Genomic DNA, 26964 nt, shown 5'->3' on the forward strand with positions numbered 1-26964 from the left:
GTGCAGATAAAAATCTCCTGCACAGTTTTGACTGAGGTCCCGTTTATACGACAACGATTTAAACTGAAAACGGTGAACTTTAGTTGCATTCTGGCCAATCGTTTACACGACAGCGGCGTTTTGGGTGCCTGAAAACACAACGTTTTGAAAACGGGTTCCAGAGTGCAACTTTGGCAGCATCTCCATTGTCATGTAAACTTGCAATATGCAGTTCCTCTGAAAACGGAGACTCCTTGCACATGCGCATTACGGTTCCAGTCACTAGGCATGCCGACTGTCACAACAACAACGCCGAGCTCTGTTTGTGCTGCTCACCCTGTTGATTTGAAGTGAAGTGCAGATCTGTTACTGTAGCAACTCCACCTCGTCGTCCATCCAGACAAAGTCATCTGTGCGTGCTTTTGCCGTTGTGTCTTCTTTGTTTTGGTTTGTAATCACCGCATTGTAGAGGAAGGCGCTTCAACGCAGGCGCATGGCGTCATGCCGTGGTGTTGCTTTGCAAATTTACACTGCCACCTATCGGCCTGGTGTGCATACTACAGCGTTTCCAGTAGATTTTGCCGCTCCATGTGAACGGGGATCGTTTCAATAACGTCGTCATATAAACGCAGAAGTTTTTTAAAATGCAATGGACAGACTTTTCCGTTTTTAGAGAAACCGTTGTCGTCTAAACAGGGCCTGAACTTTCAATCTGGTTAAGATGTGGAGGGGCCCATACAACAAAATCTGTAATAATACATGATATAATTCCCAATAACAACAAACAACATATGGTTTACTTTGCTACAAATGAGTAAACAATCTCAGTCATTACATGGATATTATAGGCTTGTGGTAAATATGAAGTCGCCACCACAAAGATGAGAGATAATGCAAATTAATGTAACTGAAACTGTTTCTGGAGATGCATACATGCTCATCCTACCTGCTGAACCGCTTTGAGCTACAGAGAGGCGAAAAGGTGACTAATGAGTGATCATGTCTGCCTCCTCCTCCCCACTACAGCCTCAGCCCGCATTGATCTGGAGGATGACCCCTTGTCAACCTCCAGGCTCGGCACCCCACCACCACCACCACCACCACTACCAGACCACATCTTACAGCAGCATACCTGAACACAGAGGGCTCCCCTTAAAAACTCTTCCTCAGACTGAAGAGCCAGAGCAGTCAGTGTGGTAATCAAATACATGTCCGTGCAGACACACCTGTAGACTGTGTAGTGCATTAGTTTGTCAGCCCCCCTCTCCCCCTTGTTATCTCCCCCAGTTTGACTAATGTTCTCTTGTAAGTACAGAGGTGGCAAAATTCCTTTGTTGGCTTCAACAATACAAACAGGCACTTCAAAAGGGGATAAGGCTGCTTTACAGGTGCCACAGCTCTTCTGATGATGGCTGCCCTCTTTAGAAATCTTGCAGATAACCCATCATCCTCATTCAAGGCAGGCGACATACTTCACACGTTCCCCTCCCTGGCTGTAAAAGAGAAAATGTAATGCCATGATTGCTACAGATGTGGAGATGTTTCAACACAGCCATTAGAGAAAGGTTTGTTGTGTATCAGTGCACAAGATTATCTGTAGAAGATTATTTTGTCCGTCTACTGTTTATCCAAAAGTGGCAAAAAAAAGTGATTAGTGTTGTGTGATAAACAACACATTGGAGGATCCAAAGTTAGAATTTAGTGGCTGAAGTGTCGGATAAAGGTGTGAGCGCTGTCAGGATCTATTTATTTAGAAAACAGAAGTGAGAAATATCACTTACAGGCCATATAAAAACAGGACTAATAAGGCAAAATAAAACAATTTTGAGGAGGATTACTTTGCATTATCTTAATTTGGGAGTCATATACAGTTATCACATGCGTGTCAGTATACCAAGACTGTTTTTCATGCAATATTCAAAGGGAAAATTTAATTTTGCTTTTAATAATTTTCCGTTCTGGAAGGTCTGATGTGTTAAATGTCTTAAAGACATGAACTGAGTCCAAGGCAGTGATCTAATTTCAGACAGAAGAACACATAGACATCAAAAGACTGGCTTCAAAGTCAGTTACATAATGAAATGCCCACACACTGCAGTTCTCCTCTGTAGTTCAGTTCAGCCCGTCACCTTTGGTGTGTATGACCTATAAACAACAAGAGCTTTGAGAATCACATTCTTTAAAGCTGTGCTCAAAACATGTTTCATGTCGAAGTGTTGAGCACTAGAGCAACTCTCTGATATTTCATCTTTTGATAAAACTCTGCTTTTCAAATTATAAAACCTCAAACTGAACATGTTAGATATCCCAGCCTGCATGTTTGTTATCAGTGATTTTTATGTTCATAACATCAAAAGGCCTCAGGAAGACTGAAACAGAATGCTGGCTGTAACCAAAGTGTGACTTCTGTGGGCGTATTTGCATCGTGTCATTTGAGTGTGGGCCTTTGCACCACTCCACTGTATATATGTCGCTCCGGTCTGCCCCACAACAACACAGCTTTATTGAAATGCATGCAGTGGTTTCTTGTGAATGTCAGGGTGAAACTCAGGACATAAAATAAAGAGAGGACACTGATTGCAATTAGGTCTATTGTCTCCCATTTATATGGTTATTGGGTGGTGCCTCTTGCAGTCTGGTCGCGTCGAAGTTCTCACAGTCAGGATGCCATCTCTCCCACTGGAGCCACTGGAGCCTCCTCTGGCAACTATCTGCTAACAATGTTCATCTCACTTGGGTGACAATGCTGCTAGGTGGGTATGGTCTGAAGGGAAGGGCCCATTTCCTTCAGCCCAAAGACAGCGTCGCTGCAGGGCCGGAGTTTCTGTCCATCCTGTGATCTGTTTCATGTTTTGTACTTGTTCTCTCCCATTCAGATGGTGTGAAAAGTGTCAAAGGTCGACGTGTGGAATGAGCTGCTGTCAGCCTCCCAGTCACTAAACCAAACCTGAACCTGGCTGGCTCCCAGGAGCTCATACACAACAGTCTTCGACAAGGCTTTATTCATTTCCCATCATGAGGCAGGATTTAAATGCCATAGCATTTTTATGAATGTCTGGGAAAATAAGTATACCGAAGTAATGAGTTTCAGTCGTAGGACAAACTGTGAAAGACGGCTTAAAATATAGTTTGATGTGGGGGTGGACGGACTAATGAATCCGCGTGAATGAGAACGGAAGGGTATCACTTTTTGTGGTGCTTCCACTCTGGAGGGGGTGTGTATCAATCTTTCTGTGAGATAATGGGGTTAGATAGCAGTGAGACCTGGCCTCTGGTGGTGACATTGTTGCAGGGCTCAAAGACTATCAGGGGTCCAGCGGCTGAGCCTGAGCACTGGTGGGCTCTATTCACATCCAGCCCCTAATCTATCTTGAGATCAGGTCTTTCTCTTCAACAAAGCTCCATCTTTTTTCTTAACTCTCATCACATAGATTTTTTTTCTTGTATTATTGTTTCTCCAAAAAGCACAGCTGGCTTCTGCAGTCTCTCAAAGGAATCAAATTATTAGTCCAGCTTTATTTTCTTCTTCTTTCGTCCTACGATGAATCCATCGCCCGTGTTTGGGCATTGTGGCCTAAATCTATTAGTCTTCCTGATTGACAGCTCGTCCATATTCTAAGTATGTGACTGTGATTAGGTTTTTCATTCATTCGGGGCGTCAGTATTATCTGTGAAAGGTTGCAATAGCGTCTTCTTAATGAGGCACCGTCTGTAGACAGGCAGTCCAGCAGCTAATTCGGTGGCGTAGGTGTTCAACATGGTAACTACATGGCTTTGTCTTATGTGCCAGCCTCAATCTTCACCACATAACTGTCACTGAAAGGGTTCAGAGTTTGTTGACCTGTCAGTATAGAGGTCTAAATGCTCCACTTAATTGCAACACAGATATTTTGTCGTGATTAGTTAGGTTTGAGTCGACTGAACCTGGATTAACCACTACATGCCCCTTAATTCACCATCATTTGGATCAGTAAAATCTAACATGAGAAAGTATTCTCTTCTCTAAATGAAAGTTGCAGTAAAAGCAATTTTTTTTTAGTATTTTACACCTGAAATCTGCCACAAATTAGGAAAAATGTTTGCCGCTCAAAAGTTTACAGCACATCAATTATTCTACAGAGCCTCTGTCACACATAATTCCCTGGTAAATTTTTGGGATAACTGCTCAAGATCTTCATTATTCAAACATGCACTACATTCAGGAACATTTCCGTCTTGTGCGTTTTCACACATGCCAGAGCAATGCCAGAACAGAAGGAGCAAGGGACAGCCCAGCAGATGGCGGTAATGCAACTGTTATAGATGCAAACCGCCATAAAGCTCAAAAGGAGGAGGAAGAGGAAGATGGGGCAAGACTAAATGTAAGTCTACGTGGTTGAAGACGGCTCTTGTTATTTTCAGGAACAAGGTGGGCAAGGAGCTGGTTTGGTTTGGTGCCAGTGTTCATGGATTTAATTAATATCTTGCCTGGTAGTTAACAAACCAGTCGCTGATTCAAATGCGTTATCAGTGGAGTGTTGCAATGGAGTTGCTCACTCCATATGAAAGTGGCTTTTGTCATATAGACGTAACCTTTAATGTGCCTCCCCCTGCAGTGTTACTGCATTCATTTACAACACAGCCGTAAAGGTATTTTACATGAAATGTTACCAGGTCTTGATGTGAGAAACTGGCAAAACAGATTTCCCTGAATATCGACCCCTGCTTCCATTCACATGTAACACCATGCATAGACTGCATGTGTGAAAGGGGCTCAGCACTACTGCCATTATTACTGATTAATCAGGGAGCTCCTGGACAATCATCTTTGAGTCTCTCACCACAGCCTCCTACCATTACATGGATGATAAATGGACCTGCACTTGTGTAGCGCCTGTCTAGTCATCCGACCTTTTTACACTACGAGTCACATTAACACACACTCACACACTGATGGAACAGCCATCAGGAGCTCATTGGTGTTCAATATCTTGCTCAAGGACAGTTTGACATGCAGACTGGAGGAGCCGGGGATCAAACTGCTGATCTTCACAGTAGTGGACACTCCGCTCTACCTCTGAGCCACAGCCGCCCCTTTACGCCCCTTCAAAGCTGAGTTTGACCAGTTCTTCATAATTATATTCCAACACATAATACTCTCAGCAAATAGCAAATAATGTATCACTATGCATGTTTGTGTCCTCTTTGGGAAAGCATAGATTAGTGTGACTTTCCAATCATGGCCTTTTTTAAAATACAGGAAAATTATTTTTCTTAAAATTATTTTTACTTCAGGGCTTTATGTCTTCATTTTCTTTTAAAAAAGCTTATTTTCATTGTCCAAAGCAACAAGTAGCTAAATTACATTTCCAACCTATTTTATGTCGTGCTATTATCCTTAGATTCAGGTGTTGCATTCATAAACACGTTAGACTTATGATATTGGTAGTGGTGAAAGGTAATTAAGTACATTTACTCAAGTACTGTACTGAAGTGAAGTACAGGTACCTTAAAACTCTACCTGAGTATTTCCATTTTTAAACTATACTTCATACTTCTATCCCACTACATTTTTAGAGGGAAATATTAAATTCATTTGACACTTAGTTACTTTTTACATGAAAGAACATGTGACGCCAATATGATATGATGCAGTACTAGAAAAGTGGTATGCAATAGTATATAAAGAATCTGAAATTGGCTCCACATCGACAAACTACAGTATTAAAATGCTCTTACATATATGTGTTGGTGATAAAAAGAAGTAATTCCTCCCCTGCTGTATATTTGCACCTTTGTCCAAGAGGTTTCCTACACATGAGCCCCCAGAGGTCGGAGGTCAGTGGTTACTGGTCCATCTTTGTGCTTATGTCTTGGCACTCCTCATGTTTCGAAACAAAAAAAAGACAAAATAATTGATCACATATAAATTCCACTCACAGATAACATCACAGCAGTTTGGTTGTTTATGTTGCTTTATTTTGGTGTTACAGAGTTAACTTTAGAAATCTACTACAGGCAGTAAGACAAACGATACCTGTGTGCAGTCAGTGAAAAAACAGAGATGAGGTAAAAAGGCTACAGCGTTACAAGTCACAACACTGTTTCAAAAAAAACATATTTCTGCAAATATATACTTTTACTTACTAATATGTACATAGCATGAAATAAATAATTATAAAAAAACATCCAATTTTAGAAATCCATAAAAACGCAAAAAAAAAACTACTTTGTACAAAACTTTGGATTTAAAGACTTGACAAAAAAATTAGAACATAAGCAAATTGTCCACACAAGCAATCAATCACATATAAAGTGTACGGTAACAGATGCAAGATAACAGATCTTGTACTGGTAATGGTTGCTGTGTAGTGTGTTAAAGATGAAACTAGTGTGAAACTGGTTGTGGCTGCTCATTAATATTTTCAGTCAGGATGGGGGCTGTTTTGATTAAAGGTCCAGTCTGTAGGATTTAGGGGGGATTTAACTATGGTTTTATTAGTATATAATCACCTGAAAATGAGAATCGCTGTGTTTTCATTGGCCTAGAATGAGCTGTTTATGTGTATGTACAGAGTGGGTCCTCTTCCACTGAGTCTGCCATGTTTCTACAGTAGCCCAGAACAGACAAATTAAACACTGGCTACAGACAGGTATTTGTGTTTTCGCATGAGCCATTGTAGTTCTCCTACTTTGCAGCCTCACCATGAGATGCCACTAAATCCTACACACTGGACCTTTAAAATCTGAGAACTACACATGCCTGAGACGTAGCATTACATTGGCTGTAAACAATAATTCATCAGTGACTTTACGCACCTCTTTACAGCTGAAGCTATCAGTGAAATGGCACATGCACATTTTCACAAACATTATGTTACTTGTCTCAGCTTTCAGTAGTTTTTCACTTTCCAAATAAATAAATACTGTGTTGTATTTCTTTCTTCTCAAATTAAGGGAGAACAACATGAATCATTTTTGCCCTGATGTTTAGCATGACTACAAAACCATAGGCAACTAAAATAAAATAAACTCTATTGTGGTCTATTTAGTTAAAATGGAAATTACTGTATGCAAGAATTAGTCAAAACTTCACATTTTTTTTTTCCAAACTACATATCGTAGATTTCTTTCACAGAAAGAATCAAATACATGCAAGGATATAAACAAAGACATACTGTATGTAAGGACCTAAACACATGCGCACACACCACGCACACATACACATATACATAAACACACATACACAAATATTATCTTTACTTAGCAGCATTAAAATAAGGGAAGTATTGATAGTTTCAGTGATGCTGCTTGTTGTTTAGTTTGGGGAACAAGAAGCCACAGCTGAGAATCATCTCATGCACAGGTTTTGGTCATCATTTTACCACAATTGCAAATTATACTGCATTATACAGAGCTTATATCATACAGCTTGGTTTGCGGTGTGTTTGCCATTTGTGTTTTATTTTACCAGGGAGAACAGAATTTACGTCTATTTCGTGAAATATTAAAATAAAAGAATATATGTGTGTAAATGAAACAAAAATATAGTGGGAATATCCCTTTTTTTTCTTATAAATTACAGTTTCCCCACACCCAGTCACATGAGACATTGCTAATACTGATAAAAACAAGGAGAACATGCTTCATATTTCTTGATGGGACACACAAGTGCTGACCTTTCAGATACTTTTACAGCTTTCTGACCACCACAAACTGACCGGGGGGGTTTCCTTTTCTTGTCTTTGGTCAAAACTATCGATGTTGTTCAAAGCATTGTTACTCTTAAGAAAAAGCTTCCAGTGTTTTCAGGTGTTTCCAACACATTCTCACTCCCAACTCATCAAATACTGACGCTTGGTCAGTGGCCCTGAACGCTCTAGGTGCCCCTCCAGCATTGATATTTGACAGTCATGGATGGCCCATTCAAGTGACGCTGGTTACATGCACTGTCTTATAAAAATAAACTTTAGTTCTCACAGAAAATGTACATTTAACATCTATTTAATGCATGCAGCCTCTTTTCAAAATAAATTTATAATGTAGATTAAAACTTTTTTAAATTTACCTCCATAGGTTTGGGCAACAAAACCATGTGGTTAGTTCAGAAAAAAACCCATCATGGTTTGGCATAAAATAAACTGAGCATAACGTTAGTTCAGGCAGGACATGATGTCAAGCTCAGCTCACATCCCAGCTACATCAGCTGATCTCAAACATCCCAGTCAACTGATGGAGCAGCTGATAGATCACGATTCCTTTCTATGCAACCAATTGGAGAATCTCATTCAGGGCGCCCTATATAAACTGCCCTGGCCTGCCTACTGTTGTTGCTTCCTCTGCGAGCCACTTTGCAACCTGCCTCCACCCCAGCTCCTCCTTTTCATGTTGTATCTGACTTATCAGTGTCATTTCTGTCATTGATGCTGCTCTGTTCTGTTCCTGGGGGGTCTTTGCTGCTGCTTTGCTCTCTCTGCCTAAAGTGCAACACACACCGCCGCCGGCGCGGCGCTGTGGCCGTCAAGGGCCGCCCCCCAACACACATTGGCAGCGGCGCGCAGCGGCACCGTCAACATGTATTTCCCACCCCAGCCCGCTAGGTGGCTGTACCTACACTAGTTGCCAACGGTTGCCAACTGCTAATAACAGAAGAAGAAGAGGAAAAACTTTGAGGCAACAACAACTTGAATTTCACGGGTGAGTTTCTTATCAAAGTCGTCTTATTAAAAATTTGAAACAACCGGAGTTGATCCTACGAGACGAGACGTACATAAAAGGCTTTTCTCGCAGCGCCACCATGAGCGCCGGCCGCGCTGGAAATAGAGCAGTGGGCTGAAGCAGAGCGGCGCGGTGCGTCGGCCGGCGCCAGTGTGGGTTGGTTCATAGAATATAATGGAGGCGGGTGTTTTGACGCGTGGCGTACGGCGGCGGTGTGTGTTGCACTTTAGGCTTTCCATGTAGGCGCATGGAAGGGCAGGGGGGTTCGCTCTCTCTGCCTTAGGGAGCGATCACACCGAGATGAAACGCCAGAAACGTGACGCCAGTAAAACCATTGTTTTCCTATGATACAGTGCGTCTGACCGGCGTTCAAGTGTCTTTTTAGATGGGCATTTTTCCGGCGTCTTTTTAGATGCGAGTTTTTGTAGACGCTTCTTTTTAGATGCACATTTTTAGATGTGTGTAGACACTGAAAAGTTAAAATATTTTCAACTTTTTGAGCGTCAGACGCCAGTAGCTAGCGTGCATTGAAAAAGCGCTTCCAGCGTTTCAAGCATCTTTGAAGCGTCCGCGTCTCTAGCGTCTCATTTCTGTGTGATCGCCCCCTTAGGGCTTTCCACGCAGGCGTGTGGAAGGGCAGAGAGGTGTGCTCTCTTTGCCTTGTGCTTTCCACAGGCCCGAGGAAAGGCAGTTATAAAAGGTATTATATCCAAATATAATACTGCAAATGGAAATTAAGCTTTCTTTGACTAAAGTGTTCCTGACTGAACTACATTTACGTAGTGCAACGTCTCATGACATAGTAGCAGAGCATGCAGCACAATTTAGCACACTACGTTGTTTTTAAAACAACTGGATTGACTTTTGGCTTCAAACAAGACCTGAACAACGGCCTCTCAGCTGAAGTTTGAAGTTAACCTAATTGCTCTTTATACTATGGCAGCCGCTCAGAGTGTCGAAAAATACCGCTGCTCCACGCGCCTCATACCACTGCTAAAGGGTGCCTCTGAGGGCCACTGACTAAGCTTCCGTATCTGACAAGTTGGGAGAGATACCAGGTTGGTGTTTCAGGAAATGTGCAACTGTGTGTATTCTTGTTTTGCCGATGTTTAGTTGATGTGGCTCACGTCTACTCTCGAGATAAAGTTAGTCATTTAGATATTAACTCGTTAGCTTAAGAATGTGAGAATATGTAAACACATTGCAGCATAATAACTACATTCACTCAGGTGCAAGTGCATTCTTACCCAAACCTCAGTAACATATTAACACTATAATAAACCTCATTCACACAACGATAATGTTAGTTTTCAGATGTACACATACATACTTATAATGTTGAGGAGAATACATGCTGTTGAGTGTCTCATGATGTACATTGCTCACTTTTTGTGGCAAAAACAAATTGTGATTAAAAGAAAATGTAAAACTTTCATTGTTTGCCCCGTAGTCTTGAAAGCATTGGCAGTGCTGTACTATTCTCAACAAAAATAACTACTTGGAACATGGGAAAAAAAAATCACCAATATGGTGTTTGTCAATTAGCCGACAGTTCTCCTTTCCTACGTCAGTTCATGAAAACTCTTTCGTCATTGCTAGAGATATCAACATTGTTGTCATCATCACCATCATTGCTGGTCATATCGATGATGCATTGTGATGTCAACATCTAATCATTTCAGTTGATCAAGGCAGATCTGGCTCTTTTTAGCATCACAGCGCAAAACACAAGGCTGCTGCGTCTGCCCTGGAGTCTGCGAACAGGTCAGACAGCTTTACAGTCTCTCATGTCTTGTAGATAAGTTGCTGTATTTGTTCTTCTGCCCACTGAAGTCTTTAAATTTTGGTGAGAAAAGGCAAGAACCAGGCGTCCTTATTTGCAAGTGTGCACATCATAGACTCTTACACACTCCTGACAGCTGACGTAGCAGCACCAGTGGAAAATACAGTGACACTTCTCCTTTCTCTTCTCAGTCCTGGTGTTGTGACCTCTGCCGCAGCAGAGGAGGTCACACCCGTCTATACCGTGGGACGTCAGGTTACAGATGCGATCGCGGGTACCAAAGGAGCCCGTCTCGGGATTGGGGTCACAGAAATTGGGTGAGCTTTCGTAGTAAACCAGGTCGCGCTCTGTGGGGGGTTTGAAGTAGTTGTACTTGGGTCTCAGGGTCTCCACCCATCCGCGGGACTCCTTATGTTTCTCAACCACCATCTCTGATGCGCTGTCATACTTATCCTTCATGTAGTCGCCAATAACTCGGAAGTCAGGCTGAGACCACCAACACGTCTTGACCTCGCAGCTGCCCGACAGACCATGGCACTTACACTTCAGGAACATGTTGTCGTTGAGGGACTGAGGATAAAAAAATATAAGTGTTAATCAAACATCTGAAGGTAGAAAAATGCCAAAACAGATTCAGCTGGGGCTTTTAATAAACTCACCATTCTTCCTGCCTCATTGTTATGGCGGTTCATAGCTGAGCGTGCATCAGGGCGATTCTCCCTTGCATCAGCAAACTCCCGGGACACCATGCTCCCAAACTCCACATCTTCACTGCAGCCACCCCACTTCCATCCCTCACCAGGGGGGCCCTTGTGGCGGGTGTCACATCCGCAGATGGTGGCTGAACCCTCAGCGCAGGCACGGGTCACTGCAAACGCCACTCCAGCCGAGGCAATAGCATGAACAAATGCTGACTCTCGAGTTGCTGGAAAGAGAAGTTGATATATCTGTGAGACAAAGAGCACTGGAAAAATACACAGAGGCAACATCCTGCATAGAAACACCTCTGCAGAACTATTAAGTCAGTCACATTAGTAATGTTTTTTTTTTTAAATGAAATTTCATAGAAAAGGTGTCACATTAATTGGTGGAGAATGTAGGTCACCACCTGTTTATATGGATGTCTGCTTGTGTTCAGTCTTGTATGATTGCATAAGCAAATATTTCTCAACCCAAGCCAACAAGACAACACTGAACAAACTGTACAGACCATCGAGTCCATTAATATTGTTGGCTACATGTGTTGTATCAACCAAGGTGTACCAGAGTGTGTGTTCATTCAGCCCAGACATCAATCGTCCTGTCTCTGAATAAGGCCAGCAAGGCCTCCATGGCTCTGTCTGACATAGCTAACTGATGACTCAGAGGGATCAGGATCTTCCACAGAGATGAGAGGAAGAGACGGGCCTGACAGGCCTATAATTAAGAGACTCAATTAAGCTTTTGAAAGGTTAGGAAACTGCCTCACACTGCGGGGACAAATCATACACACAACACGAGGAGGGGACTGTAGTGTCCAGACGCTGAACAACACTTTATAGTCATAGAAGGGGAAGATGTTTTCTGCTTCAGCAATCCCCGCTTTAACAGAATTAATTATGACAGGGGTTTTTCCTTGAATATATGTACTTGTACGGTCTTGCACAATCACAAGAAAAGAGACAGGGAGAACAAGATGAAGACAGTGGAAACGCCAGGTGTTAACATGAAATGAACAAACAGAGAGTAAAGAAATGGAAAAGGGGATTCAAGATCAACAGTGAAATTTGGGATTGTGTGCGTGCATGTGTGTGTGATAGATAAAGAGGCAGCACATGCTTCTGTCCAAAGAACAAGAACGACATAGGGAAAGAAAGAAAAGAAAGAAGGGAGGAGTATAAAGCTAAAGGGAGTAGGAGCTCCTCCCTTACAGCAGGTTCCAACCAGTTTGAGGACTAAAGGGCATTAGGAACAATGATGCAAGAGAAAAGGTCTACTGGCATCCTCCACCACCCACTTCATACTGCTATTGTATACGCAGGTTACTCATGTTCACAACACATCTAAACCTCTGCTCTGATTCCTCAAGTCCAGCTTACTGCATCCACAACAGATCATTGCACCTGGATATTGTATTATTTTCTTTAGCTGAGGGCTGTAAGATAGAAATCACAGCATGAGGTAACTGTCTACAATGACTGATTACATATCACCTGGCATCATAAAACAGACAAAGTATGAGGTTCATATCTTTAATTTCAGAGCTATGAGTTGTTGAAGTGTATGTCTGAGGTATCAGTTCTACACAAATGGCAACCTACAGGGTTAAAAAAGAAGCCAATGGAGTGCCAAAAAATGCAGTTCCTTGAATGGCCACTTGAGGCTGACTCCAAGACCTAGTCAGTCCTCATAGACCATCCCCCATGTAAAAATGCCCAACTTTACATCGCCTGATACAAAAACCAGTTTTGGTCTCTAAAGCAAATTTCAACATTCATGATGACTGTACAGGTGTTGACATTTTATACAGTCAAGTTCATAATTATTTGGACAATGATACAGTTGTCGTCATTTTGGCTCTGTACACCACCACAATGGGTTTTAAATGAAACAATGAATACCTGCTTAAAGTGCAGACTCTCAGCTTTCATTTAAGGCTTTTTTCAAAAATGTAGTATGAACCGTGTAGAAATGACAACCATTTCTTCACACAGTCCCCCGACTTTAAGGGCTCATAAGTATTTGGACAAACTAACATAATCATCAATTAAACAGTCAGTTTTAATACTTGGTTGCAAATCCTTTACAGTCAATGACTGCCTGAAGTGTTGGACACATAGGCATCATCAGATGCTGGGTTTCTTCCCTGGTGATGCTCTGCCAGCCCTTTACTGCAGCCGTCTGCACTTCCTGCTTGTGTTTTGAGTGTTTTGCCCTCAGTTTTGGCTTCAGCAAGAGAAACGCATGCTCAGTTGGATTCAGGTCAGATGATATGACTTGGCCATTGAAGAACATTCCACTTCTTTGCCTTAAAAATGTCTTTGGTTGCTTTTGCAATATGCTTCAGGTCAATGTCCAACTGCACTGTGAAGCATCGTCCAATGAGTTTTGAAGCATTTAGTTGAATCTGAGCAGATAATGGTGCCCCAAACACTTCAGCTTTCATCCTGCTGCTCTTGTAAGCAAGACAAGACTTCACTAGAATAAATACAGAGGGTTTATCACAAGATGCAAACCATTGGTTAGCCTTAAAAATGGAAGGCCAGATTAGAGTTTGTCAAAAACCATCTAAAAAGCCTGTACAGTTGTGGAACAGCATACTATGGACAGATAAAACAAAGATCAACCACCAGAATGATGGGAAGACAAGAGAAAGAAGAAGGGAAGGAACTGCTCATGATCCAAAGCACACCACCTCATCAGTGAAGCATGGTGGAGGTACTGTTATGTCATGGCCATGTATGGCTGCCAGTGGAACTGGTTCTCTTGTATTTATTGATGATGTGACTGCTGACAAGAGCAGCAGGATGAAAGCTGAAGTGTTTGGGGCACCATTATCTGCTCAGATTCAACCAAATGCTTCAAAACTCATTGGATGATGCTTCACAGTGCAGATGGACAATGACCTGAAGCATACTGCAAAAGCAACCAAAGACATTTTTAAGACAAAGAAAAGGAATGTTCTGCAATGGCCAAGTCATATCATCTGACCTGAATCCAACTGAGCATGCGTTTCTCTTGCTGAAGCCAAAACTGAGGGCAAAACACTCAAAACACAAGCAGGAAGTGCAGACGGCTGCAGTAAAGGGCTGGCAGAGCATCACCAGGGAAGAAACCCAGCATCTGATGATGCCTATGTGTCCAACACTTCAGGCAGTCATTGACTGTAAAGGATTTGCAACCAAGTATTAAAACTGACTGTTTAATTGATGATTATGTTAGTTTGTCCAAATACTTATGAGCCCTTAAAGTCGGGGGACTGTGTGAAGAAATGGTTGTCATTCCTACACGGTTCATACTACATTTTTGAAAAAAGCCTTAAATGAAAGCTGAGAGTCTGCACTTTAAGCAGGTATTCATTGTTTCATTTAAAACCCATTGTGGTGGTGTACAGAGCCAAAATGACGACAACTGTATCATTGTCCAAATAATTATGGACCTGACTGTATAACTTACTTACTAGTACTTACTTACTTCATAATAATTGACTGTAACTTGCTAAGAGAAGGTTAGGTGTAGACAAAAAATCATTTGGAAGTTCAAACAATTCTCATGAGGTTCTGTTTGTGTTCACAGTAATAAAAGCATTACATTTTAAGGCTTTTTTTTTTCCAAAAAAATATGTTTAATTTCGCCATTATCAGGCAAAGCAAATGTAAAATTGTTACTTTAAACAAGTCAGACTGAAACTTCAGGTTCTCCTGACTAAAATGATGCATGCTAGAATGAATTGGATAATCAAACAAACACAGGAGAGTCAGGAGACCCCACATTTGTTCTAGGTCTTTAAGGGTTAAATTTCATCAAGGCTTTAAGTTATGCATAATTAAGGGTATAGCCACTTTGGGGGACAGGTGAGTGCCGACTGTTGACAGGTCACTACCATAGCGACCATATTGGTAGGTACGTAACCATGCCGTAACCCCATTCACATGTATACACAGTATAGACATAGCTTTATCTGTCACTGTTTTAGTGCGTTTTCAGTTCATGAAATGTTTTGGTCACCTGATCAAGTCTTGCTCAGCATTTGGTACTAAAAGAATCTGTAAGGAGTCAGATGTTCTGTTTTTCCAGTAAGTACATTTTGTTGATAGTTTTAAGTCTGCTTTTCACCAGACAGTTAGCATTAGCATTAGTGTTATTACAGTTACATAGCTGTAAATGTACCATGCTAACCAAGCTAGCAGCTAGCATTAGGGTTACCTCCACCCTCTCATCATAACTCAACTCTGGCTCCAAAAACTCCAAAATGGTGATGACCATCAGACAAAAGCATCTCTCTGTTTACACAAGGCTGTATCGTCAGCATAGAAATATAATTTAATTTAGTGCATCGCAGAGTGTTTGACATTATTAATGAAAAATGTGAAGAAATGTGGACCTCAGACGTGACCCAGGGGAACTCCTTTAGAAATGTGACCTTTTGGATGACTGGCAATGCTGCTGCACAGCATAAGGGGGTGGAAGAGTTCAAATGGGAGAGGAAAAGAGGATTATCTTGGGATAAAATGAGCAAAGGAGACGGATCAGGGCAAATTAAATACGTCCTGGTGTCTCTGTGTGTGAGTGGACAAGCTAACATGGGGGGAAAATACAGTAGGTCTCTATGGTCGCAGACTTCTTGTGACAGCCCCACACTCCTATATAAAGTGCCTTGGTTAAAACAAGCAAGCAAACAAACAAACAAACAAACAAACAAACAAACAAGCTGATGATATCTATTGTTTTCATTCCAACCATTTACTAGAGGATTTTGAACACGTGAAACTACAGCGCAAAGATGGTTTATGAGGAGTGTATTAATCTCTATATACACCTCAACACCACATTAGCCCTGTTTTCACCAAGCTGTCTGGTTCAGTTCAGTTCAGTTCAGGTCGTTACACATTGTTTCCATTTCCAGAGTTTGGTGCCAATTCCAAGGCAAGTTTTTGGTGTGTGGTTGAGGAATTTACACTTCATTTTAAAAACTACTACTCATGTGTCATACTTGGTGTTTCATATAGCAAATACAGGAGCTATAAACACCTGTAATAGCATTTATGTCACCTGGAAACACCAGCTCTTACATTAGTTGCTGGTCTTTTCTTGATTTTACTACCAGTTTATGGTGTTTCAGGACACTTTTACTCCGACAATGCTCCTCCACCAAACTTTGCCAGACCCTGGCAGGCCAAGTGGTCCCTACAACCTGCTGGGGGGTTGAATCCCCTATTGTGCTGCCACTGTCACGCTGTGTTAGTCCCACAATGGCCCCAGATATTTTATATGAAATTTGCCCTGGCCAGTGATTAGTGGGGACCAAGTTAAGTCATAGCAACAGAGAACTATGCATTGGCTGGACCCCGCTTGTCGGTAGACGGGGAAATCCCTATTCAAATGGTTTAATAAAACAATCTAAAGGGCGTGTGAATGGGGAAAAGCACTTTTTCTCCTGCTTAATCTCATGGTTGCGAAGATATTGTGCTCTGAGCAGTGCCCAGCAGGGAGTGGGGCTAAGGTCCCCCCATCAACTCCATTTACCACACCCCTTCTTTCTTTCTTGCCCAGAGTTAATGATATACTGGTGTGCTAGTTTCCCTCCCCCAGCATGGAGAGACATACGTCTCATGAGAAGCATAGACCTCTTAGCTCATCCTAAATAGTTACACTTTCTCATCCTCAGGTCATAGGTCGTAACCCACATCCCCTGACCTTTTCCCACTTAGTTTAGTTGGGGCTTAATGATTGAGGTTAATTTATTAGATGTGTTTCCTGGTATACAGAGTTCAGGCAAGGCGGGGGTACCTACAGGGAATGGTGGTTAGATAAGTCACAGCTACAACAGTGTGAAACTCTGCACTCCATTCCACATGCTTCATATATTACGTAATAGGAGTTTCCTGTAAACCTCATTTGAATTTAATGGTTTCAAGTAGAATAGTGACGTGCATGTCTATACCTGCATAGGTGGTAACACCTGAAAAATTGTGACTGTCCACTTTTTGTAGCAAGGCTGCCCTCACTAATTCTATCATATGACTCATAAACTGGAGCCTGATTATACCCATACAGTCTGTAGGTGTTCTGTAAATACAAAGAATACAGAAGCAGCTCTGGGATCGGCTCCACGGACCGAGAACACCTGCGCAGCTTTCTATCACCTTTCATCACAGGCAGATTCCAGCAGTGCATGTTTTGACACTTTAGTTAATGTAAATTAATGAGTGCTGACGCAGACGTAGCCTGGAGGTAGGGCTCGTGATTTGGGGTGTGGAGTGAGGGAGAAACATAGAGAGAGGATCAGGCCATGTGGAAGGGAGAGAGAACATGCACAGAGAAGAAGTATGTGTTTAAAGGCAGGGGTAGCTTAACTCTTTTATATTTCGGTGCATGAGGTTGGGTATGTGTGTGCGTTTAGATGGATGATTGTGTGTGATCAAGCCAATGTATGATCACATTTGGCATAAGCATGTTTATGCATTTTAAAGGTCCAGCGTGTAGGATTTAGGGGGATAGAAATAGAATTTAATATAATAAGAGTATGCTCATTAGTGTGTAGTTTCGAAAATAAGAATCATGTTTTCATTACCCTAAAATGAGCTGTTTATATCTACATAGGGAGCAGGTCCGCATCTGTAGATATTGCTGATGCTCCGCATGTTTCTACATTAACCCAGAACAGACACACCAAACACTGGCTCTAGATAGGGCATTTGTTTGTTCATGTTTTTGCATCAGCCACCGTAGTTGGCAGCCTGTCCACAATGAGAGCATTAAAAAATTTGTTTGTTTTTTTTGGTTTGTTTGTTTTTGTTTAATTTTTTTAAACAAAACTGCTTTATTCAGCATTTTAACCAGTTTAAATCACTTGGTGTGTTTGTTTTGGAGGGGATGAAACCTCTGCAAATAATTCCACTCCCAGTAAAAAGCTCCTGAACATCTGAATCTTTAGTTATCATAGAAAAAAGGGCTAGCAGCCTGTCTGCGAAGAGCTAAACAGCACTAACTTTTGACGTGAAACTGCTTTATTGGATTTTTTTTTTTTTTACCAGATGTAATTACCTGGTCCATTTGTTTTGGAGTGGAGGAGACCTCTGTGGATATTTTTTCTCCTTGTAAAACCTTTCTGAACAATGAATAGTGAAGGAATTCTAACCGGGAGAAGATTCAGCTGGTTGCAATCTGCAGTTCTCACCGCTAGGTGCCAATAAATCCCCCTAAATTTTACACACTGCTCCTTTAAAGGAAGTTGTTAAAGTGATAAAAGCATTTTTCTACAGGCAAAAAACGTTCTTCATTCTTTTAAACTGTAGTCTCGATCCACAGAATGACCTTCTCTCCCTAATGGTCCATTACTGTCACTGTTCTAGTACTTATCCAGTGCTTAATCCACTGTAAAACAAACTGCTAATGTCCGCGGGGAAGGTGAGGAGGACATAGGAAGTGATGGGCTAACTGATAAGAACTAACCCCCTGAAGGCTATAAAGGTGCCTACTCCTCCTTTCAGCTTTGGCCCCCAAAAAGGCAGGCGGAAACCGACACACCACAGTCTGAACTGCAGACAAACAGACACCAGTGAGGACAATGGCCCTGTTGCACAGACAAACACCAGCATCAATCAAATCCAATGAAATGGAAGCCCTCTCCTACTAAGCCCTATCAAAGGCCTGTGAGCCCCTGAGTCACTCTCATTGGCTTCTGACAAAGGCACTTAATCCAGTCACTTTGACCTCTCACATTATTAAGGGCCTCAGTGACCTTAATCCAATCAAAATGATTTACTAAAGCCCAGTAGCTGCCTCCTCTTTCCACTCAGTACCCCTGCAATTTAGGCCTGGGAGGGGAGGCAGTAGGAGAGATGTGGTGGCTTTTTGCACCACAATAGGGCTCGGATTGAGAACCCCTATCGTTAGCCACCTACTTGAGCTCAAGCCTCTTCTATCAACAGGCTCAGGAGTTTATTAAAAGCAATTGCCCTAAGTAACCTTCGACCCCCTGTGTTTGCATCAATCTTCTGCAAACTGGGTGACAGATTTAGATCCCTAACCCTCAACCCCTATGTTTAGTGCTCATTCTCAATTTTGAACTCATTTTTGAGTGAGCAAGAAGCAAAAAGAAAACACAAAAAAGCTACTATACAGTGGAAATTCCCTCATTTCCTTTTTTTTTTGAGAGTTACATCAGAAGATCAATACCACACACTCATGTCTGTCTGTTAAATAGGAAGCAAAAGCAAGTCGGTTAGCACAAAGACTGCCAACACAGTGGGAATTTCTGCAGCCTGAGCCCACAAATAGACCAGAACTGACGCACACCCAAGCGTTGTAATACATCACTGCAGAATATAATAGACAAACAATGTATTTAAAAAAAATAAATCTCAGTTTACAGTCTTGTGCAAGGCACTTCGGAGGATTGTACAGCAGAGCAATCACCGGGGATTCCCTCCTAAAGAAAACTCCAACAAGACAGAACTCACTCATCTTATTTGTGTACATTATTTCACACACACACACACACACACACACACACACGCACACAGGCTGCTCAGAGCTTGTTCAGTCTGAAGTCTATTTAAACAAGGATGAATGAGCATAATGAATGATGCATGCATGGAGTGCAGCTTTTCTAATGCAAATATAAGACAGAGACAATATAGAATTGTTAATGGAAGAGTTAATCAGCATGGAGATAAAATAAGTCACTTTCATTTTTCAGTCTGAGCCTTTTTGCAGGTGGAACTTCTAGGAAATTACCTAATTTAGGGGGAGGTGGGGTAAGGCGGCATCATGTTACATGCAGTTACTAAAAGCATTATTCAAAGAAATCTTTCAATAAAACTAGGTATAAGATGATGAAATAGGCTCATTAATTATATATATGTTTTTCTGTAGAATGTATGTGTTGATGTCATGTTTGTCACATTTTTCCTCACTTTGATAATTAAACTCTGGCCTGTTTATGTGCAAGCAGCACTGTTGCAAATGCTACCAAGACACTGGTTTGGTCTGACCTTTCAAAAGCTTGTTTGGAAAAGGTGAATTCGGTTGATAGCTTTGACATCTTTTAATCACAACTGAGCCAAGTGAACGGTGCCAAATGAAAAACGCCAGGAATCTTTCGGCGGAGTTGAAACACGAATGTTGGCGACCTGTGCTTGAGGTACACTGACAGGCTCCTTGCATACAAAAAATAGCAGCATATGCACAGCTTATTAAAATCTACATGCATGCGTTGGTTGTGTAACATTACCTTTGTCTAACACTGGCCCAAAAATGGCCAGATTGTCATTGACCGTGGTGCAGTTCCAGCGTCGGCCTCTGAACTGATGCTGGCACTCTTGAATGCCAATCTTGACCCCCTCGGCTACACTGGGCATGATTTCCACGTAGTTCCGGCAGAAGCGTAGCTGCTTGGGCACCAGACCGGGGATGCTGCCACAGAGGATGGGTTGAGTGCCCAGTGACGAGTACTGGTGGCCCACTGCTAGTGACCTGAAAGGAGACAGGAAGTCACATTGTCAGTGCATCTTCATGATTGTATCCTATCTGTCTATCTACTGATTGCACAGCACTCAAGTGGAGGACTAATTTCCCTCTGCAGGTGCAGTGTAATGTTACGTCTGAGTTTGATTGTGTATGTTTATTTGCTGTATCACATGCTACCATTAGGCATCCATCCTTTATCCCTTCAACTACCCTCTCTGCAGACACCTGGCCTTTGTGTGTATTGAAATTGCAGCCCTGCAACCACAGCAGCAGGCAGTGTTTCTGTCTGAGATGAAAGTCCACAGTGCATCTAGAGGTCTTCATAGACCTTAAGCTGACAACTTGGAAAACTACACCTTGTTATTAACTGTCCGCACACTTAACAGGCCTTCGGCTTAGGGTAATAAGAGTGCAAACCCAACATTGAAACTTCAGAGAGTGTATTAAGTGTAACACAGAACCCAACCCCCCCCTTTTCCTTTGAGGAAGGTATTCTGGGACACAACAAGTGCAAACTTGGTTCACTGATTACATCTCTCTGTCTCATTCCCTTTATTGCTTTCTCTCTGTCTTTCTGTCTTTATATTCTGTGTCCTCTCAATTAGGACTTTTAGTAACTAGTAATCATAGAAATGAGATATCCATTGTATCATTGCAGAGTGTGTAATTTAGCCAATTTTAAGAAACATCTTGCTGCACTTTGCTTGTACATGACCATCTGTTGGCATTTTCCACATCACAGAAAGCCTTATTGGCTCATACTAAAGGTGGGTAATTGGTTTGATATGCATGTAAAGCTCTTTGTCAAAGGACATGTTGTGTAACCATTATCGCAATTTAGATGAACTAAAAAAATCCAGAAATGCATGACCTGCTGACCTGAGCTGAGTTTTTATTGAAATGTCACCAAAATCAATATTTTGACTTCTTGATTATTTAATAGCAGAGTTCCTATTATCTTTGGCAAGTGCCCTGCAGAGTAGCAATAAAGTAGCTTGTTGGCAATGCACACCAGTCAACATTTCTCCTCAACTGTCTATTAAAGACTGAACACTGGCAGCAGTAATCTGCTGATCCTCCCCTGAGTGATATGGGCTTGATAACAGTTACTGTAGCTGCTGCACAAAGGCAGAGCCAGAGCAGGTGTGCTGTCTTTTGCTGCTCAGTTAGCTCACTGTCTTCTGACCCGTTCACTGTTGTTCAAGGACTAATTGCTGATCACAACAAGATTACCAAAACTCCTGACACTGGCCTCAGGCTTCTTTCTTTCAAAGCTCGCAGTCCAAGTAAAGATCTCCCCGGCCAACTGACCGCTGGCTGACCACTTCTGATGGCAGTGAAACATGCAGACCCTGAATGCCTCCATTATAGGTTGAAATTTAAAGGCTGATTACAATTTCATTTTCAATATTACGCTTTTACGTTGACTGATGTCAAGGTGTGTGTAAGCCTTCCGCTGACCTTGTGAGTGAACCATTATTTACCCTTGAGCAAATGTCAGAGTTGTGTGTCACACTGGTTTTAACGGAATTTCTCGCCCAATTTCTACAGACTAGACTCCTCTAGTTAATCATAAATGAGACACCCTGTAAGTGAGCGATGGCAAGTTGAAAATGACTCCAGAGGAAATCGCATTTGTCTGCAGTTTGCCTGCAACATCTATCAGTAAACAAGGGCGCTCCTATTACACACTGACCTCTCTTTGGCCCTTGTCAGTCCGTATACCCTGAAGCACATCTTTCCCGGCAGAAACCTGAGTCCACCTTAAACTGGTGCAGACTTTTGGTTTGTCTCGAACATGCACAACAGACAGAGCTGAAACACTAAGAAAACCATGCGCACCAGCTTCATCATTGTGAGATGTTTACTGGACTGAGGGGAGGTGGAAACAAGTGCTGCAGGCCTGCATTTTTTACAACTAGTTGTCCCCTGTCAGTCTGCTCTTGAACCTCCTCTGCTTCCTTTTCCTCTACAGAGAAAAAATGTGGAGTCTCTGAGGTTTCCATGGCGTCTTCCATCAACCCTGTCATTGACATAGACTTTTGCATCAGTGAATGAGCACCAAATATATCTCAGCGTCAGAAAACAGTGCAGATTAAATGTCATACAGGAGTTTACTCGTGACCACAGTCTGTAGTTAACCCTAATACTCATCAGGATGACACCTTTGATGGTCTTTTTGTGTGTGAATTTTATGCAGGTCATATTTCTGAACCATCATGAGTCAATGTGCTTCGGCTGCTCCCCTCATTAACGTCTCGGTGTCTGTCTCAGTGGGGCTGAGTAATCCATGCCACCTCTTCCTGTGTTAGGAAATGGCCTAAAAGAGGAGGCAGGGTATGTTCCACCAGGGATGATTTATCATTTGTTTTAAAAAGAGCTATAGCATAAAGAACATTCAAGCTCCAACAAAGACTTGAATGCTGTTGTTGTGTGGATTTCAAGCATCTATTGAATGCTCTTGCTTTCAGTTTCTATCATTTCCGAGAAAACCATTCAACCCCCTCACACCAGCTGCCTCCTAAAGAAACTCATATTTAGTGTCAAAAAAAGATGATTCACTAATACTGTTAAGGTTTATGTTGTCGAACAGACACTTTAGTGAAAACTGTTACAAATAAATACTTAGCTAAAGCATATATCAAATTCAATTTTTGTCTCAGTACAGACTTTCCCCCTCTCATCTAAGTGTATCCAGCGCAGGTTTAATGCATATTTCAGCAAGCCCAAGCAGGGTACCTTAGAATTACCACTTTACTTGTGGGCCCTGGGGCCTTGGAGCCGACTTTGACATCAAGAGAATATGTTTGGGAGAAGGAATGTGCGGCAAGCTTTCACCTCCAGGTATTTATCTTCTAAGGTGGGGTGGACTAGGGAAGGGGGTGGTGGGGTGGCGGGTGCAGCCAGGCTATGTCATGGCAGGTCGAGTAGAGACAGACATGAACCTGTCTTAGAGCATATCCCTATCCTCAGAGACTGCTGCGGCACAGAGGCTGAGTGTGACGCAGCTCTGATGGCCACTTGAAGTTAAAGTTCAGCAGAGTCTGTCAGCAAAACATCACGGGTTGACTTTCACAGAGGCGAAAGCTCTCAGGTAGCAGACATGCTGTTTGGAAACAGAGGGACAATGCAGCCGCACTGAGCGCAATCCACAAGGAACCACGTTATTTGACTTGGGATGAGTTGCCATGAAACCAAAAACACATCAGTAGCCTCACAAGAAAAAAAACCCCTCAGTATTACGTCAAGAATGTTCAACTCAAGGTGACTTCATGTGCTACCTCTGCAGTCAAAGAGCAGAGTGATACAGCAAACCTGCTCCCGTTATGTTTACTTCTTTTGCTTCTGTAGTTACACTCTGATCCTCCCTCTGAAATCAAACCAGCACCTCAGTTTGTTATGACAGAATGGAAACCTGCCTTCCATTGTTTCATTCATAACTGGCTCCACATACACAAAAAAAAAGAAATAATAGAGATTGAATTCCGAGGCCACTCTCAGCTCTGTTTGCCAGCGTGTCACTCAGCAAAGCTAAAACCTGGCACCTCACACGCTGGCATCAACAACAAATGTGCAAAACATGATCATATCAGGTGATAAAACACAGAATATACTGAGCATCTAGTCAGTTGGAGGAACATCCCATGCTCTAACAAGACATTACTGATTTGGGTCAGTTTTTTTCCACCCTCTCTTATATCAGGATTTCCCTCCAGCTGTGTGAGTAATTAGTTTCTCATCAGTATTACCACCAGCGGGGGCCCCATTAAGGGAAGTAGGGTACACCCAGTATCCAAGCAAACCCAAATATTGTATTATTATAATTATTTTTTTAAATAAAATACACATCAGTTGTTAGTTTAGTGACATTTGTGATTGGTGTGTGCTGATGGAACAAACATGAACATTATGAAACCAGACACGATGACACAGAACAGTTATGCAAAAAATAAAATGTGAAAAATAGTGCTAATTAATGATGTTTGTCAGTGTCTTGAATATGAGGTATAATGAGGCTGCTGTGCCATTCATTTACAGTTTCTCTGGTGCATGCTCTGCAAGAAAAAAAATACAAGAAAAAAGCATCAAATTTTGATTTTTGAAGACTTTTGGAAAGTGAGGAATCTGATGGAGGAAAAAAATCAGTAGTGGACTAAAATATCCATCACAGCAGATGCTGCTATCACACTTCACACTGGTGAATTTGGTTATTAAGGCTTCACTTATGTTTAGTTAAAAGCGAAATAATAATAATAATAAAAAACTATTTCAAATGTTGCACTGATCATCTTCTTAACATTATTATAAATAATACAAATTACATTAAGAATATGCATATGCAGTGTATTTTACATCACCAGTTTGTCCCAGACATTCAGGTTAAACCCTGGGCAACATTTCATACTTGTTCTCTGCCACTTTGACCCTCGAATACACAAACGAGTGGACGCGCGCGCGCACAAACATGCACCAAAACACACACACACAATTGCAAGCACACAAACTTTGCACCTGCTGCACTCTGAATATGAAAATTGCCCTCATCGTTCATGCTGCAAATGTCTGATATATTGCATTAAAAATAAACATTTAGATTGAAATCTATTTTTGTGTTGATAAAGGTGTGTTACCTGCTCTAGGTTCAAATTAAAAGCGTGTTTTTAAAACTTGGTGAACACAATGCAAGCCACGCTTTGCACCCCTGGTAGTTAAGACTCGTGTCAAACGTCTTATACCATCAGTGCACCTAAATGTTCCGCTGCTGTCACAAACGAAATCACAACCAAAACTGGCACAACCCGGCACAAACGCATCATCTAACACGTTTCAGAAAAATATGTCGCCATTCGTTCGGGGAATATAATGGAAATAAAACTTACCACCAGATGGGATAACTTGCCATGACATGCGTAAGCCCACAGAGCAACAGGAAACATCCAAGGTATATCATCCTTAAAGTTTCGCTTAAACTTCTCCAGCAGAAAGCCTAGGCTACATGCGCGCTCACACACGCACTGAGATTTTAACTGAAGATTAAAAAAAACCGCACTGATGGATTTTTTATTTCTACCCTCCAAAAAATGGGGGAAATCTTCTGAGGGAGAATCTATCTTTCGCGACTACTCGTGGCAGAACTCGGGAGCCAAATATTAAAAGTTAAAAGCTGCTTGCTTTTTTAGGACCCAATCAGCAGGTATTGCCAAAGGGGGAATTCTGATGATATGTTCCCTCTGTTGCCGAGTCAGGCAGTTTGAACTCACACAACAGAATGAGCTAATTTTAAGATGTGTTTTAGTGCTCATTGAGTATTGGTCGCATTAGCATGCAGTGTGTGTGATATATAATGTTGTTTAAAGGAGAGAGGGAGGGTCTGAGGGGTTTTAAATAGACATCGGAACCCCTGTGGATTGCGTAGCTATAACAACCTGTCCGGATTTCACTCCCTGGCTTGAAGCTTCTAAAATGCAGAAATAAATATGTGTGAATTGCTTGAGACCATTATTAAGGTCTGCAGTCCTTTATTTGTGCCTGTTTGCCATGAATGTAAAATTAGATGCTGAGAAGTTTTTCCTAGGGACTGATGGATTCACAGTGAGCTGAATAAATCTGGACTACACTGATGAATTGTTATTCGATTTTTCCAAATAAATCCTTAATGATTTGTCTATTTATTTCCTCATTAATATGTTAAATAAAAACGAAAATCTTTCTCTTTCTACATTTCCTACTTTTAAATCATGCCAAAATGGCCAAACCTTATAATGTTCTTGCAATCATAAATCACCCCGAGCTGCATATTTTCAGTATTAATCAAGGTGGGGTGGTGTCACCTCCTGCTCTAACTGTCCTGTGTCCACACACTGAAGAGCCCAAATTTGAAGCTGCCCTCACGATGAGCTGTCAGACTGTTTATCCCAACGAAAATGTTCGATAAAATTTGGCCGCAGCGCTGAGTTTAAATGGCAGACTGTCTGTTTCCCTTTCTCAATGTCAAGTGGCTGTTGATAGCTGGTCTAATAGGAGGTGTCTCCATGTACAGGCACTGATGCCTACCTGGGGATGAAAAAAGAAACTGTGCTAGTTGTGCAACATCAGTGACTAAGACGCTGTCATGGAGGGAACAATAAGAGTTTCTAAATTTACTGCAAGAAATTAAATCAGTTGTCGCCCTCTCTTGATAACTGAACAATTTCACAGTTATTTTCACCACTTTTTAGTCATCACAGGTAGTTGTTTAGGAGACTAGAGTGTAATAATAATAATAATAATAATAATAATAATAATAATAATAGGCTAATAATGGTGATTATGTAATTACATAAAATAATATG

The 26964-nt window shown here is 41.7% G+C and overlaps 1 protein-coding gene across 2 annotated transcripts; it reads right to left on the reverse strand.

The window, feature by feature from the left end:
• Nucleotides 1-5927: 5927 nt before the first annotated feature.
• wnt3a (wingless-type MMTV integration site family, member 3A) lies at nucleotides 5928-26605 on the reverse strand. Of its 2 annotated transcripts, XR_013492465.1 has the most exons (5): nucleotides 25513-26605; nucleotides 20397-20638; nucleotides 11119-11384; nucleotides 8902-11029; nucleotides 5928-8435 (listed from the first exon to the last, which is right to left on the reverse strand). XR_013492465.1 is itself a non-coding variant. In XM_033650107.2 (4 exons), the coding sequence occupies exons 1-4, from the start codon at nucleotides 25581-25583 to the stop codon at nucleotides 10550-10552; spliced, it is 1059 nt and encodes a 352-aa protein (XP_033505998.1). In that variant the 5' UTR covers nucleotides 25584-26605; the 3' UTR covers nucleotides 5928-10549. The 2 variants fall into 2 exon arrangements, 1 of the variants encoding a protein (XP_033505998.1); XM_033650107.2 differs by having other exon boundaries at nucleotides 5928-11029.
• Between the last annotated feature and the right edge of the window lie 359 nt (nucleotides 26606-26964).

Source organism: Epinephelus lanceolatus, chromosome 12, assembly GCF_041903045.1.
Source record: "Epinephelus lanceolatus isolate andai-2023 chromosome 12, ASM4190304v1, whole genome shotgun sequence".
Classification (NCBI taxonomy): domain Eukaryota; kingdom Metazoa; phylum Chordata; class Actinopteri; order Perciformes; family Serranidae; genus Epinephelus; species Epinephelus lanceolatus.